We start from the raw sequence: 13926 nt of genomic DNA, 5'->3' as shown, positions 1-13926 counted from the left end.
TGATTTGGATGTTGGACACAACTTTTCATATTCAAACGTAAAAGAAAAAAAAAAGGCGATGTCGGGTCCTTCTCCGCAATATTTCCGTTACTGTCATTGTATCATCATCATCATCATCATCATCATCATCATCATCATCATCATCATCGTCGTCGTCATGATGATCATATCGTCAACAGCAAAATAATATAATTATGCAGTCACCGAAATGCTGTGTTGTGACTATTTGGCTTGAGGGAAATATTATTAGCCCCGCAAACTGTGAACTCTCTTGATATATTTTTATATGCTTCTCATTTCATATTTACTTTAATGGTCCAGAAATCGCTTTGGCGGAACAATTAAATATCAAAATGGTCGCCTTCCAGTCTACATAATGATATTATTTGTTCCCCTTGAGTGAGTGACCACATCGGGCGTCATCCACTTTTACCTTATTAATGCCACATTTAATTACCGTGTTAATAATATTATCATCATCATTTTCATAACTAATGGTAGTCATAGGGAAGAAAAGTACGATGTCAAAAAAACTGGTTCATATTTCATTGGAAGTGTAGAACTACTCTTCCGGAGGAATGAATACATACCTTGTGTAAATCATCATCTGGTGTCAGAGTGATGGCATCCTCTTTACTAGACTAAATATATACTGGTCGTCAATAAAGATCATCCATCCTCCATCCTCGCTCTATTGCATTCCTAAGAATACCTAATCCTAAGAATCTGTCTATACATCCTGCTACTAAAAAAGTTATACCACCTTTATATATAACCTATAGATAGAACGTTGTTTTTTTTTTTTGCCATCCACGTTTATGAGTACTTCTCAATAAACTGTAAAAGTTCATGGTTACACATAGTTTTGTGTGTTGGTCTGTTATACTTCCGGATGGCAATGTGGTGAGCTTCTTAGCCAAGCGCAGACTATAATATTATTATATTCATTATTCGTACTCCGAATGACTGGTTACATACACTTTCCCCTTAGAATTTAGGAACCAAAGGAGTAGAGGGTTTTGATGTCACGACTTTTCTTCCCTGTTTAAGGCACCGATGGAAAATGACCCTCCTGGATCATGTTTACAAATACCGTGAAGGTTCCCAGTCTTTCCCGGCGGTGACTTTGAAAAGGTTACCAGCCGCACAGGGGACCCCAAGGATTATCCTAAACAAATTAACTGCCGCACTCTGGAAAAGCACGTATTAAAAAAAAAATTGGCCAGAAAACTCGTCTTTCAGGATATATCGATTTAAATGACCCTTATCTTGGCGAAAACCCTCAAACCTGGGACTTCGCGAAGTCTTCATTTAAATCCCAGATTTTAAGAGTTTTTGCCAAGATGAGGGTAATTTAAATCGATCGATATTGAAAGGACGAGTTTTCTGGCCAAATTTTTAATTACGATTTTTTTTTTCAGATTACGGCAGTTAGCTGGCTAAGTGGGAATTACTAAGTAATTGAACGTAATCCTTGCCCCGTTACTAATTGCTCATCTGTAATTTGGTTGTTAATGGTGCCGATAATGATGATGATCATAATGGTGATGGTGGTGGTGATAGGGTAATAGAATAATGGTTATCGTTTTGTTTTTATTATATAAAACGGTGCAAGGGTAATCTTTGATTGCATAAGTTTTTGTTGCTTCCTGCCACGTCCTACAGACGTGCACTCTCACACACACAAACCCAGCTGTTTTCCTCTACTGTGTGTAGAATAGAAAGAGAATATTTTATATGTTGGAATTTTTTGGGAGCATTTTCACCCCTAAAGCTGCTGTAGATTTTCTCCTAACGGGCCATAAAGGCCATATTGTGTGTCATTCATTGATGCCTTACCAATGTTCATTTCTACTATGGATAATCCCGGGGTTTTTTTATTTATCTGAGTCACCAAAATCATATTGATTGTTTTTAAAGCAATCTTTTTGTTTGCGGTATCTTCATTCAGCCATTCCTTTGTTTCATCCAATTCTCGAAGATAAATATATGCCACACGTAAACTCTCTTGGATGTAACATTTGTTCCGTCTGAAGGTTCTTACACATGCGACCCTGTGTTTCAATGGGATACGTTTACAATGTTTTTGGATCCTACGGACGGCCCCGGGTTTCTGTTGATGTATACAATGTTCCTCCCTCCCCCCCCCCCTCTCCCACCCTATGTTCCCATCAATCTGCCAAGATTAGGATTTAATTCAATTTGTGTTCTCTCTTGGAAGGATAGAGGCATTCAACAATTTGTGCTTAGAACAGAATATAACCCCAAGTTTCGAAAGGAGTAACTCGCGCAGTGAGCTTTGTCTTACTCTGAACAAAAAACATCTTTTTTTCATTTTGGCCAAAATAAACTTCAGATATCGATCGATATTAAGGTGCTCCACCTCTAACTTGTCAAAATTTTAATCCCAATTTTCGAAATGAGTAACACACGCAATCAGTTTGTATTACTCTTAACAAAAAATATTCTTTTTCATTTTGGCCAAAATTATAAAATTCAGATATCGATCGATATTAAGATGCTCCACCTCTAACTTGTCAAAATTCTCGAACAGTCTCAATCGGAGATTTCTTAAAGAACTCTCGGGTTTGGGACTCTTCGGTAACTTTGATAAGTGGGGAGAAGGGGGAAGGGAGGGTTAGGGATTTGTGTTTTAATCAGTCGATATTGGAAGTAAATGTTTTCTGGCCAAAATGAAAAAAAAAAAAATGTCTTTTGTCGCGTACATGAGACTTTTTTTCTTCCTTGTTTTCTATTTTTTCTCTGGATCCAGCGTAAGTGTTATGGAATTTTACCTTCATAATTATGACCCCCCCCCCCCCCCCCCCCCCCCCCCGGCATCACCTTTTGGGTTAAACAGTGCCAGGTTCATACATTGACCAGCATCGACTGATAAACAGAGGACAAGTTACTCAATCTCAATTTTAAATTTCATTATTATTTTTTTTTACTCTTGTCAATCTACCAAACGTGATGGGGTATAACTTGCCTTACAAGCGACGTGTCCGTGATTGTCTTTGTTGGGTTCCCTGAATGATTATAAGTGAAAAGGCACTGCCAATTTCATACATTGACGAACAATAACTAATAGACAAACGACAATACAATACTCTAATCTCATTTTATAATTTCATTATTAAAAACTCTGTCACTCTGCCAACATGATAGGGACAGACAACTCTGGCCTTTCAAGACTTAGTGTTTCTGTGGTTGTTTTTGTAGGCATTTTTTTCTCTCTTTTCTATCAATTCAGGATTTTAAAACAATTTTTATCTTTTTTTTTCTTCTTTAAATGTAAATAGTTACGTAATTTCTTCTTATTTTTGTTTGTTATGTCAATGAGTGTATTTTTTTGTTGTTGAGGTGAATGAAGAAAGAAAACCATAGAAGACTGGTTTTCCAAAATCATTCAAGCGGATTTTTCTGCTTTTTGAGGTTTTCCGTCCATGATCTAAATTGAAACCTAATCTGTATATTAAGTATCAATCGGCATACGAACGACCTTAAATTTGTATAAATTTTAAGTTTAATCATAATAAAATAACCGACTGGATGAGAAACGTTAGGGGAATTAATCCTCGATATCTGAAAATGAGAAAAAACGGCAGATGAAAGAGTTTTTGAAAACGATTCTTCAATTAATTATACAAGTCCCTACAGAGTCGTAAGGACTATGTCGTCATGACACCTGATATCGATATCACTGTTTTATTGAGGGCAATCGACCCCGTTTCGTAAACAGGACAACAATTAAAATATCACATTTCTAGAGTCATTACAACTTTTATAAGAATTCATTTTGGATATAGTCTGGTTCCTTTCGAAAATCATACCGGATTGACACGTTGGGTCTCAAATTAAGGTATTTTGTCTGTGTCGGATAGGACAGTATATTTGGATTGGACGCGTCTATTGTTGAGTGTGCAGAGGTGCTTAACCCCCCCCCCCCCCCCCAAACCAAACAGTTGATCAGTGCTGATGGTTTTCCTCGGATCCGCGGAAATCTGCGAGTTTTGTGTGCGTCCGAGGAGGAATTTCCTCCTTTTGATAAGTTACACCCCCCCCCCCCAATCAAATGTACTTGCAGTGAGAGAGTCGACATGATGTGTGATTAAAAAATATGTGCACTTTCCCACTCTTTAGCAGTTAGCTAGCTTCTTCTTCTTCCAGTGTCATCTCATGGGTTGAGGTCGACTTGAAATGACACGCCAATCTTCCCTGTTGACGGCTTGCTGACTGCATTCGGCTACCGACAATCCTGTCCATGTCCTCACATCATCTATCCAAGTTCTTGCTGGCCTGCCTCTTCCTCTTTTCCTCTCAACTCTACCCTCAAGAATGTCCTTGTTGACAGTTTGATGGCGTCTTAGGTGTCCAAAATACCTTATTTTTCTTGTTTTTATTACTTTCATTAGGGCCGGTCTGATATGTATCAAGGATGTCACAGACTTCTTGATTTGTTTTCTTTTCTTTCCAACTGATTTTTCCAAGGCGACGGAAAGTCCATATTTCAAAGGCCTCAATTCTTTTCTCTATTTGTTTGTTCAAGGTCCATGTTTCTGAGCCGTAGAGAAGTGCTTAGCTAGCTAGATTATCAATAATGGTTTAACATCTCAGTTTGTCTAAAAGTGTGGTTAGTGCAGTGAACACGGGACTCAAAGGCAATGGTTGAAATGTTTCCTCTTGTTTCACTATTTGTCACCATCAGCACTGTTGATTCTATCCGAACCTTGCTCCTTTTCGTGTGATTATTCAAGTGCTCAACTAATTAATCCGCCGGACTCCCTTGACTAAAAAAGAGCTGATCTGCTGTATTCTGAAAAATACGCGTATTTAAAATTTTGGCTAGAAAAATTCGTCCTTCAAATATCGATAAATTTTTATTACCATAATTTTGGAACACATAATAAAATTTTTTAAAAACCAGAAAAACAACAACAAAACAAACAAAACAAACCAAAAATAAAAACAAAAAACAAAACAAAAAAGAAAAAAGACAAAACAAAACAAAAACAACAAAAACCAACCAAACAAAAACAAATCTAAAACAAACAAAACAAAACCACACAAAAAAACCCACACCATCTCCTCCCCCCCCCCCCCCCGGCCTAAAACAAACAAAACCAAACAAAAACAAAACAAAACAAAAACAACTTTCAACCTCTTGACTTCGCGTGATAGAAACCGGGATAAACTCCGGCTCCTTATGCCTCATGGCTCTGAAGGACTATTCTATTTTTGTATGAAATAAACGTTTTCTTTCCTAAATTCGATTCTGGAATTTTGACATTTTCGTCGTTTTGTCAGTGCACAGCGGCTTGCTTGTTGCCCAGCGGCCTTCACTTTTGGCGACTCGTAAATTGATATCATCAAGTCATTTATATTATACAAACACTCTACAGTTCATACGAATTTCCTGATTACTAATCCTTTGTTCACTTTCATTATTAGGTTTTTGTGTAACGATTTCTTTTTTTTTTTCCCAATCATTTCTTTTTATTTGGCAATAATAATATTGTACATGCCGACCTTGGTATTCAGGCATTACATGATGATGATGATGATGGTGGTGGTGGTAGTGGTGGTGGTGGTGAACTAATAGAAACCAGAGCTGCCACTTATATCGTTTTTACCGTTTTAGTTTCATCACACTCTATCACTCACCCGCTCACGCATTCCAATGACCGGATGGATGGTTATCGGGCGAATCTGAGAGATGCAGCCTTCACAACACGGTGCCATACATGTAGGTCATTCGGTCTTCTCTGTCAGCTTATAGATAGTTCGAAGATGACGTCACTCAGGTCTTTGTTATTGTTTTTTGCCATCCGTGTTTATTAGTAATGCTCACTGAACTATAAACGTTCATGGATGCACACAGTTTTGTGTGTTGGTCCGTTATACTTCCGGATGGCAATGTTATAAGCTTCTTAGCCAAGCGCATACTATCTATACAGCGTCAATCCTGCCCATGACCTCTAGAAATGTGATATTTTAATTGTTGTCCTGTTTACGAAACGGGGTCGATTGCCCTCAATAAAACAGTGATATCGATATCAGGTGTCATGACGACATAGTCCTTACGACTCTGTAGGGACTTGGTATAATTAATTGAAGAATCGTTTTCAAAAACTCTTTCATCTGCCGTTTTTTTTCTTCTCATTTTCAGATATTGAGAATTAATTCCCCTAACGTCTCTCATCCAGTCTGTGATTTTATCACGATTAAACTTCAAATTTATACTTGTCGATTTTCTTGTTTTATTAATGGGGCATTAGTTCTTTCCATAACAATGAGCAAAACGTTTCAATTTTAAACACTAGACCTACGTGGATTAGGATGATAAAAAGAAGAAAAAAAACCCCAAAAAAGCAACAACAACAAAAAAATAAAATAGAAAACAGAAACGAAACATAGCAAAAAACAAAAATAAGATAATAATAATTATTATTGGCCGTCATTCACCAACACTTCAAAATTACAACAACAACAACAGCAACAACAACAACATAAATATAGTGATTGGAAATCCGAAGGGCTGTGCTGTGTGTTTATTAGAGCATGTCCGTTTATTAGGTCGTGTACGGTACGGTACGTGACGTTAGTTATTTTTATTTCGCACACACAGCGAAATTGCCTCCACATTGAAGTCCAGGGTACTACCTAATCTATTTTAAGAAAAAAAAATTCCAGACTGATTCATAAAAAGAAATGGGTATTCGCGTAAGTTTCCTCTTTTTTTTAACTTTAAAGGTAGGCTACACTGAAGACTTAATAACAAAAACAAAAATTAAAACTTCGGTTAAAAAAGGTAAGAAAATAGTCTATTTTCTATTGATGGTTTGGTATGAAATTTATTTTTTGATCGTGTTTGGTCTGTAAAAGGGATGCATAGCCTACGTACAGAATGTATGAGAAGACAAAACAAAAACAAAAACACAAAACAAATCCCACTGAAATTTGCTAAGAACAAAAACTCGTGTAATGTGAACGGCTACAGATAAAAACTGAAGCTCAAGGGTTTTAATTATACCTCGAAAACAACTTTAAATGTTAAAAATATACGACAAAAAAAAGACTATTTTTAAAAACACCTTTAACACGCTCACACACGAACAAACAAACAAACACACACACACACGCGCACGCACAAACAGATTTTATGTGCACGTTGCAAAATTCTAAACCCTCTTTAATATTACTTAAAACGGAGCGAGAGATGTGGCATGAAACACGAGGCAATGCAATGGGGTGCTTATAGTATTATTTATACAATGGTCGAGCTGGTTTATGATATTATTATAGAGCCTTAAGCAGAGTTGAATTAACAATTAATGATAATCCGTGCATATCTTGTAGCTTAAATCTATAATAAGAATGAACTTTTGAACGTGTTTTGAAACAAATGTTTACTCTTATATTATTATCGATTTTTATTTGTATCAATAAGTGTTTCCTCTTTTGATAATTAAATGCTTTCCTAATTCAGATCTGATTTTATTTCCTAAGACTGCTCATCAAAGTTAAACCCCCTGGTCGAATAAGGCTTAAGTAAATGATAATAATAAATAATAAATTGAGCTTTATATAGCGCAATATCCACTAAATGTGCTCAAAGCGCTTTACAAGGGGTCCCTGGTCAACAGCAACATTTAACATGTAGGACGGGACATGACGCCTGTTAGGCGATATTACAATTTTTCGGACAAAGACAAAGCTGTTAACGGCCAGGTACTCATTTTACACCTGAGTACGGTGAGAGAATGTGAGTAAAGGACTCAACTATTCGCCGAGCGCGAGGCTCAAACCCAAGATCTTCCGATCCGAAAGCGAGTGTCATACCACTAGACCACATAGCCGCACAATGATATGAGCGAATGTATGAAATTATAAATTGATAGATAGACAGACAGACGCATGATGGACTTTTCAAAGGAAAGATAAAATCTCCAACATTGACGTATAATGAAAATGATAGAAGTCGACAATGAATGTGGAGATTTCAATGATGGTTTACATTTCTCGAACAAATATAAGTAGCTTATACAATTGTACAAGTGTGTGAATCGTTACCACAACAAAACTTATTCAGTCACAAAACACATACATACACGCATTCTCTCTCTCTCTCTCTCTCTCTCTCTCTCTCTCTCTCTCTCTCTCTCTCTCACACTCACACACACACACACACACACACACAAACACACACGCGCGCGCGCAGGCACGTCCTTTATAGATAAAAGTAAACAGTGAATATTATGTTTTAATGCATTGAAGTTTATCACTGATAACAATCGTTTACCTATCTATTTAAAAGAACTTTACTCTTTCTATCCAAACAGTCCAGCTGGACCCGATCTCTACATTCATGTATACATCATTTCTTGTCTCTTTTTCATATTGGGATACACTTAAATTATGAGAAGATAAATAAATAAATAAACTTCCCTTTATTCATCCCATTGGGGAAATTTGTCTCTCGTGTCTATTCCAAGAGAAGACTGGAATACCCAGGCATCAGCCGCAGTGCAGCGCCTCAAGTTGAGCTAGGGCGAGGTGACTTGCTCAAGGTCACACAGCGCAGCAGCGGGTGATCGAACTTGGTACCCTTTCGGGTACGAAGCAAAGACCGTACCGCTGAGCCACGCTGCCCCTTAATTTATATAAGAAGGATGGTGGGGAAGAACTCATGATGGAAAAAAAAAAAAGATAAGAGGGAGATCACGTGATAAGAAACTAGATATAACTGGGTCACAATAAATATCTGTCGATCAATATGGACTAAGAAGGGCAGACAAAAACTCGTTTCCTTCCTCCATACAGTAGAAGCTTTGGGAGCTCATGGTCGCTGGTGCTTGCATAAGACTTGGTATTAGATGGTGGAAACGACTTTTTTTTGTCACAAGCGTATTCTTGGTATGCCCTATGGTAACTTGAAACAATGAAGAAGAGCGATTTCGTTCTTTCTGTACAAAGAATGGCATAGAAGAAGAAGAAGAAGAAGAAGAAGAAGAAGAAGAAGAAGAAGAAGAAGAAGAAGAAGAAGAAGAAGAAGAAGAAGAAGAAGAGAAGAAGAAGAAGAAAAAGTAGAAAAAGAAGAAAAGAACAATGCTGACAAGAAAAGAAGAAGGAGAAACAACATTAGAAAACGACATGTGATATTATACATAGACTCAGTAAATATTGCACAGATGAGAGATTTGGAGAATGATAATGACAAAGCGAAGAGAAATGATCGCCAAGGTTTGTAACAGTCATATCACATGGTCGTGTAATCAGCCAAACTATATAATCCGTGCTCTGAAAACAAATAGAAAGAAAGAAACAAACAAATCTAACCCCAAAAATCAAAACTAAAAGAAAAAAAAAACAACAACAAAAAAATAGAAATAAAAATAAATAAAACCAGAAAAAAAAACCCAAAAAACAAAACAAAACAAAACAAAGCAAAAATCAAAACAAACAAAAAACCTACAGACGTTTGAAAAATTAAATATTTGTCCACTAAACTCGTCCTCAAATCTCGATCGATGAAAACAAAACCATCATCCCCTTAAATAAAATCTCTCAAACCTGGGGTTTCCAATTCGTTCTCAATGCGCGCTCGTCCCTTGGTCGCGCTATGGCATTCAATGGGAAACTTGTTCGAAATTTCAAACACAGAGAGTGTTCAAGAAGCCTTTAATTTGTATCATATACATTTGTTTTATTTAAGCTGCTTAACTCTCTCCTTACCGATCATTTTCAGTATTTTCCCAAAAATGACGGGCTTACCCAGCAGAAAAATTGATCTTTTAAACTCAAACAACCTCTCTACAAAACACCTTTTATGCACTCATTAATAAAACAAAGAACAATGTGATGTACAAAATAAATCTGAATAAGATAAAAAAACGTATATTGTGTCGTAACAAATGTGACGATTTTGCTGTAGGTGATAAGGAGAGGGTTAATCTGCTTGGAGAGATTATTCTTTCTAATTTTAGCTACAGTTGTCATAAAAATCCCCAACAAAAACAAAAAACAAACAACCCAAAATATCAAACAAAACAACGAACTATTACTGTCATCGTACAGAAAATTAATCTAGACCGTCTATATTTAGAACCTTCCGTTATCTAATATGCCGTGATCAAAATCATTAAAAATGATGTAAGACCCGTCGCGTCATACCGGTGTTGTATTGGAATCAACTTAAGATGAGTAAAATTGAGAATAATTTAAGAGTGGTTAGAATTCGTAAAGTTATGTGTTCTCGAGTTTCAACAACTACCCTTGGACTTATCAATGATAACATTTTTATAACTCAATCTTTGTAAGTTAAGTTTAGAATTCTATTTTAAGCTTCCGTTTCACCCCCCGACATAATACCGTTTTGAGAATGTTGTACATTGTCGCCCAAGAAGGCAGAATGTTCTCGATAACCAGGTCCTTGCAGACACACGCGGACGTGCATATGACATGCTGGCACGTCGTTTGAAATCGATCTGGTCTGCGCTCGCAGGTAGTACTCACTCGCATACTCGCGTCCACCTCCCTCCCCACTCTCCTCGTCTCCTTAGCCTTATGTAGCTACTTTTATTAGCTTGACGTTACATAGGGTTTTCACTCCATAAGCCGCCCCCTTACTTCTATCTATCTATCTATCTATCTATCTATCTATCTATCTATCTATCTATCTATCTATCTATCTATCTATCTATCTGTCTGTCTGTCTGTCTGTCTAACCGTCCGTCCATCCACCCATCCATCCATCCATCTATATATCCATCTATCTATCTATCTATCTATCTATCTATCTATCTATCTATCTATCTATCTATCTATCTATCTATCCATCCATCCATCCATCTATCAAAAAACAACAAAGAGTGGAGTGATGGCATTTCGTTCCCTCTATAGAAGGGAACAACAATTCCTTGAACGTCTTTTGATGTATGCGCTTGGCTAAGCAGCTCACAACATTGCCATCTGGAAGTATAACGGACCAATACACAGAACTTTGTGTAACCATGAACGTTTATAGTCTGGATAATACTGTTAAGTGAGAATTACTCACAAACGTGGATGTTTGTGTGTTGGTCCGTTATACTTCCGGATGGCAATGTTGTGAGATTCTTAGCCAAGCGCACACTATCTATAGATAGAATGCGCTTGGCCAAGGAGTTCACAACATTGCCATCCGGAAGTATAACGGACCAACACACAAACTCTGTGTAACCATGAACTTTTATAGTCTGGTTAATACAGTTTAGTGAGAACAACTCACAAACGCGGATGGCAAAAACAATAACAAAGGCCTGAGTGACGTCATCTGCATACTATCTATAGCCTGACACAAGAGTTACACAGAGTTTGTGTGTTGGTCCGTTATACTTCCGGATGGCAATGTTGTGAACTCCTTGGCCAAGCGCATTCTATCAAAAGTTAACGATGGCTACGGTCCAACACAGTTAACACTATTCAGAGGATAGCAAACATTTTAAACACAATCGTTTGGAGGCATACAGATAGTGTGCTCACAACACATCTATCTAACATAGCTCACCGGAAAATAAATTACACAAAACTATGTGCGACCTTGAACGTTTATACAATTTAGTGAGAATTACTCATAAACATGGCAAAAAAAAACAAAACAACAACAAACAAACCAATAACAAAGACCTAAGCGACGTCAACTTCGTTCTATCTATATGTCAGTCTGATGGTTTTATGTTGAGGTGATTTTTTTTTAATATGAGAATTGGGTTAAGTTTTTATGCTTTGCTAGGGCAAAATAAGACGTGACGTCACATCTTTACTTTTCCGGTTCCGAAATCATCGGAAGTGTATAGGTAACCAGCCTTTTGGAGGACTAAAAATGAATAGGTTACATTTTTGTTCTATCTATTCGGAGGCTCGATGGTTTCTACCAGTGAAAAATAACTCACAAAATCAAACAATTCCGAAAAACAAAAAGCCACAGCACTGATTTACCAGTCCCGTACGTGGAAAGGTCTTTCTAACTATTCTTTGTGCGGCTATGTGGTCTTGTTGCATCACACTGGCTTTCGGATCGGAAGTCCTGGGTTCGAGCCTCTCATCGTACTCAGGTGTAAAATGTGTACCTGGTCGTTAACAGCGTTGTCTCCTTCTACATGTTACGTGTTGCTATTGGCTAGGGACCTCTTGTAAAGTGGTTTAAGCACGTTTAGTGGCTATTGCCGCTATATAAAAGCTCAAAGCTCAATTCTTTGACCACCAATCAAGGGACTGAATTTGTTAGATAATGTATGCACTAAATTCTCCATTGTATGACATTATATTGATATCAACCCTTTTCCCCTTTTCTCTCCCATCTCTTACCAGGGCCAGCAGCACAAGCTCCCTGTCCCTTTCCTTCTTCAGCGAGAGTGACTTGGCAGAGGCACCCTCTACCAGTGGATGCAGGTGAGATAGGACAATGTACCTATCATCATCATCAATCATCATCATCATCATCATCATCATCATCATCGTCATCGTCATCATCATCATCATCGTCATCATCATCGTCGTCATCATCGTCGTCATATCGTCATCTTCATCGTCATCATTATTATTATTATTATTATTATTATTATTGTTATTATTATTATTATTATTATTATATTATTATATTATTATTATTATTATTATTATTATTATTATTATTATTATTATTATTATTATTATTATTATTAACTTCCCTGAACTGGTTTTGATGTGACTATTTATGGCTCGTATTTACAAAAAAAAAAAAAAAAAAACTTACCAAAGCTGCCCACCGAAACAAATGTAACCAACATGTTAAACTATGTGTAATTATGTGAACACAATTCTCCTAGCCTATTAAGTGAGCACGAATCGCCGTTCTTACAATCTCTAAACAATAATACAGATCTGATTGAAGTCAACTCAATGCCTTCTTTTTCTTTTCTGTCGTCGACTTATAGATGGATTGAAGTTGAAGTCACTCAACTCTTTGTTATTGTTTTTAGACTGCGAGTTGGGTGATTAGCACTCACTAAAATATATCAACCAGGCTATTAACGTTTAAGGTTACACATCTCAAAGTGAAACTAAGCTGTTAGAATCGCTGGACTGTAAAAAGTAATAAACAAAAATGAATATAACAACTTAAAAAAAAAGAACAAAATACCCAACACAGAATGTTTCGGGCTCAAAACCCTTCTTCAGCCAACAACTAAAAAAAACCAATAAAGACATAAATACATAACTAAATTCCATATTTCTCTGTCGTCAATCTGGACTTTAATGATGTATTTATGTCTTTACTGTTTTTTTGTTGTTAGCTGAAGAAGGGTTTTTGGGCCCGAAACGTTCCATGTTGGGTATTTTTGTTCTTTTTGAAGTTGTTGTATTCATTTTTGTTTATTACTTTTGAGGTTACATACACATCATGGTTTTATGTTGTAAGTACATTTTATCTGGCGGGCTGATGTTGGATTTTAACTTAGCACTTTGGATCAATGACATCAAATTCAACCTTATTTTTAATGCTTGTTTTGTTTGTTAATCATTGCTATTTATAGCTCAGAGATGGCCAGCATTATGCACAGCAAGGAGAGGAAGAAGGAAAAGGCTAAAGAGTTTATGAAGAAACTCAAATCTATGCTGCCTGTTAAGGAGAGGAAGGTGAAGATGGACACGCTCTCCACTCTGGAGCAAGTGGTCAACAATATGAAAAGGCTCAGTGGTCAGTATTTATCTAAGAATAGTGTGAAATAAGGAAGAAGAATGTGGGGCTATGTGGTCTTGTGGCAATGACACTTGCTTTCGGATCGGAAGGTCCTGGGTTCGATTCTCGCTCAGCGCATAGTTGAGTCCCTCAAAAAGGCTCTTCAGTCACATTCTCTCTCCGTACTCAGGTGTAAAATGGGTACCAGGCCGTTAACAGCATTG

General features: G+C 37.0%; 1 protein-coding gene across 2 annotated transcripts in view; it reads left to right on the top strand.

Moving 5' to 3' along the window:
* Positions 1-13926, top strand: part of LOC144970591 (uncharacterized) — a 54106-nt gene that overhangs the window by 17471 nt on the left and 22709 nt on the right. For both annotated transcript variants that reach the window (XM_078910372.1, XM_078910370.1), the window contains exons 4-5: positions 12352-12432; positions 13557-13720. In XM_078910372.1, the coding sequence (XP_078766498.1) occupies positions 12352-12432; positions 13557-13720 (245 nt within the window). The remainder of the gene's footprint in view (positions 1-12351; positions 12433-13556; positions 13721-13926) is intronic.

This window comes from Berghia stephanieae, chromosome 4 (assembly GCF_034508935.2).
Source record: "Berghia stephanieae isolate SIO BIC M18660-M18661 chromosome 4, UCSD_Bste_1.3, whole genome shotgun sequence".
Taxonomy (NCBI): Eukaryota; Metazoa; Mollusca; class Gastropoda; order Nudibranchia; family Aeolidiidae; genus Berghia; species Berghia stephanieae.
This window is presented reverse-complemented; position numbering and strand designations above follow the sequence as displayed.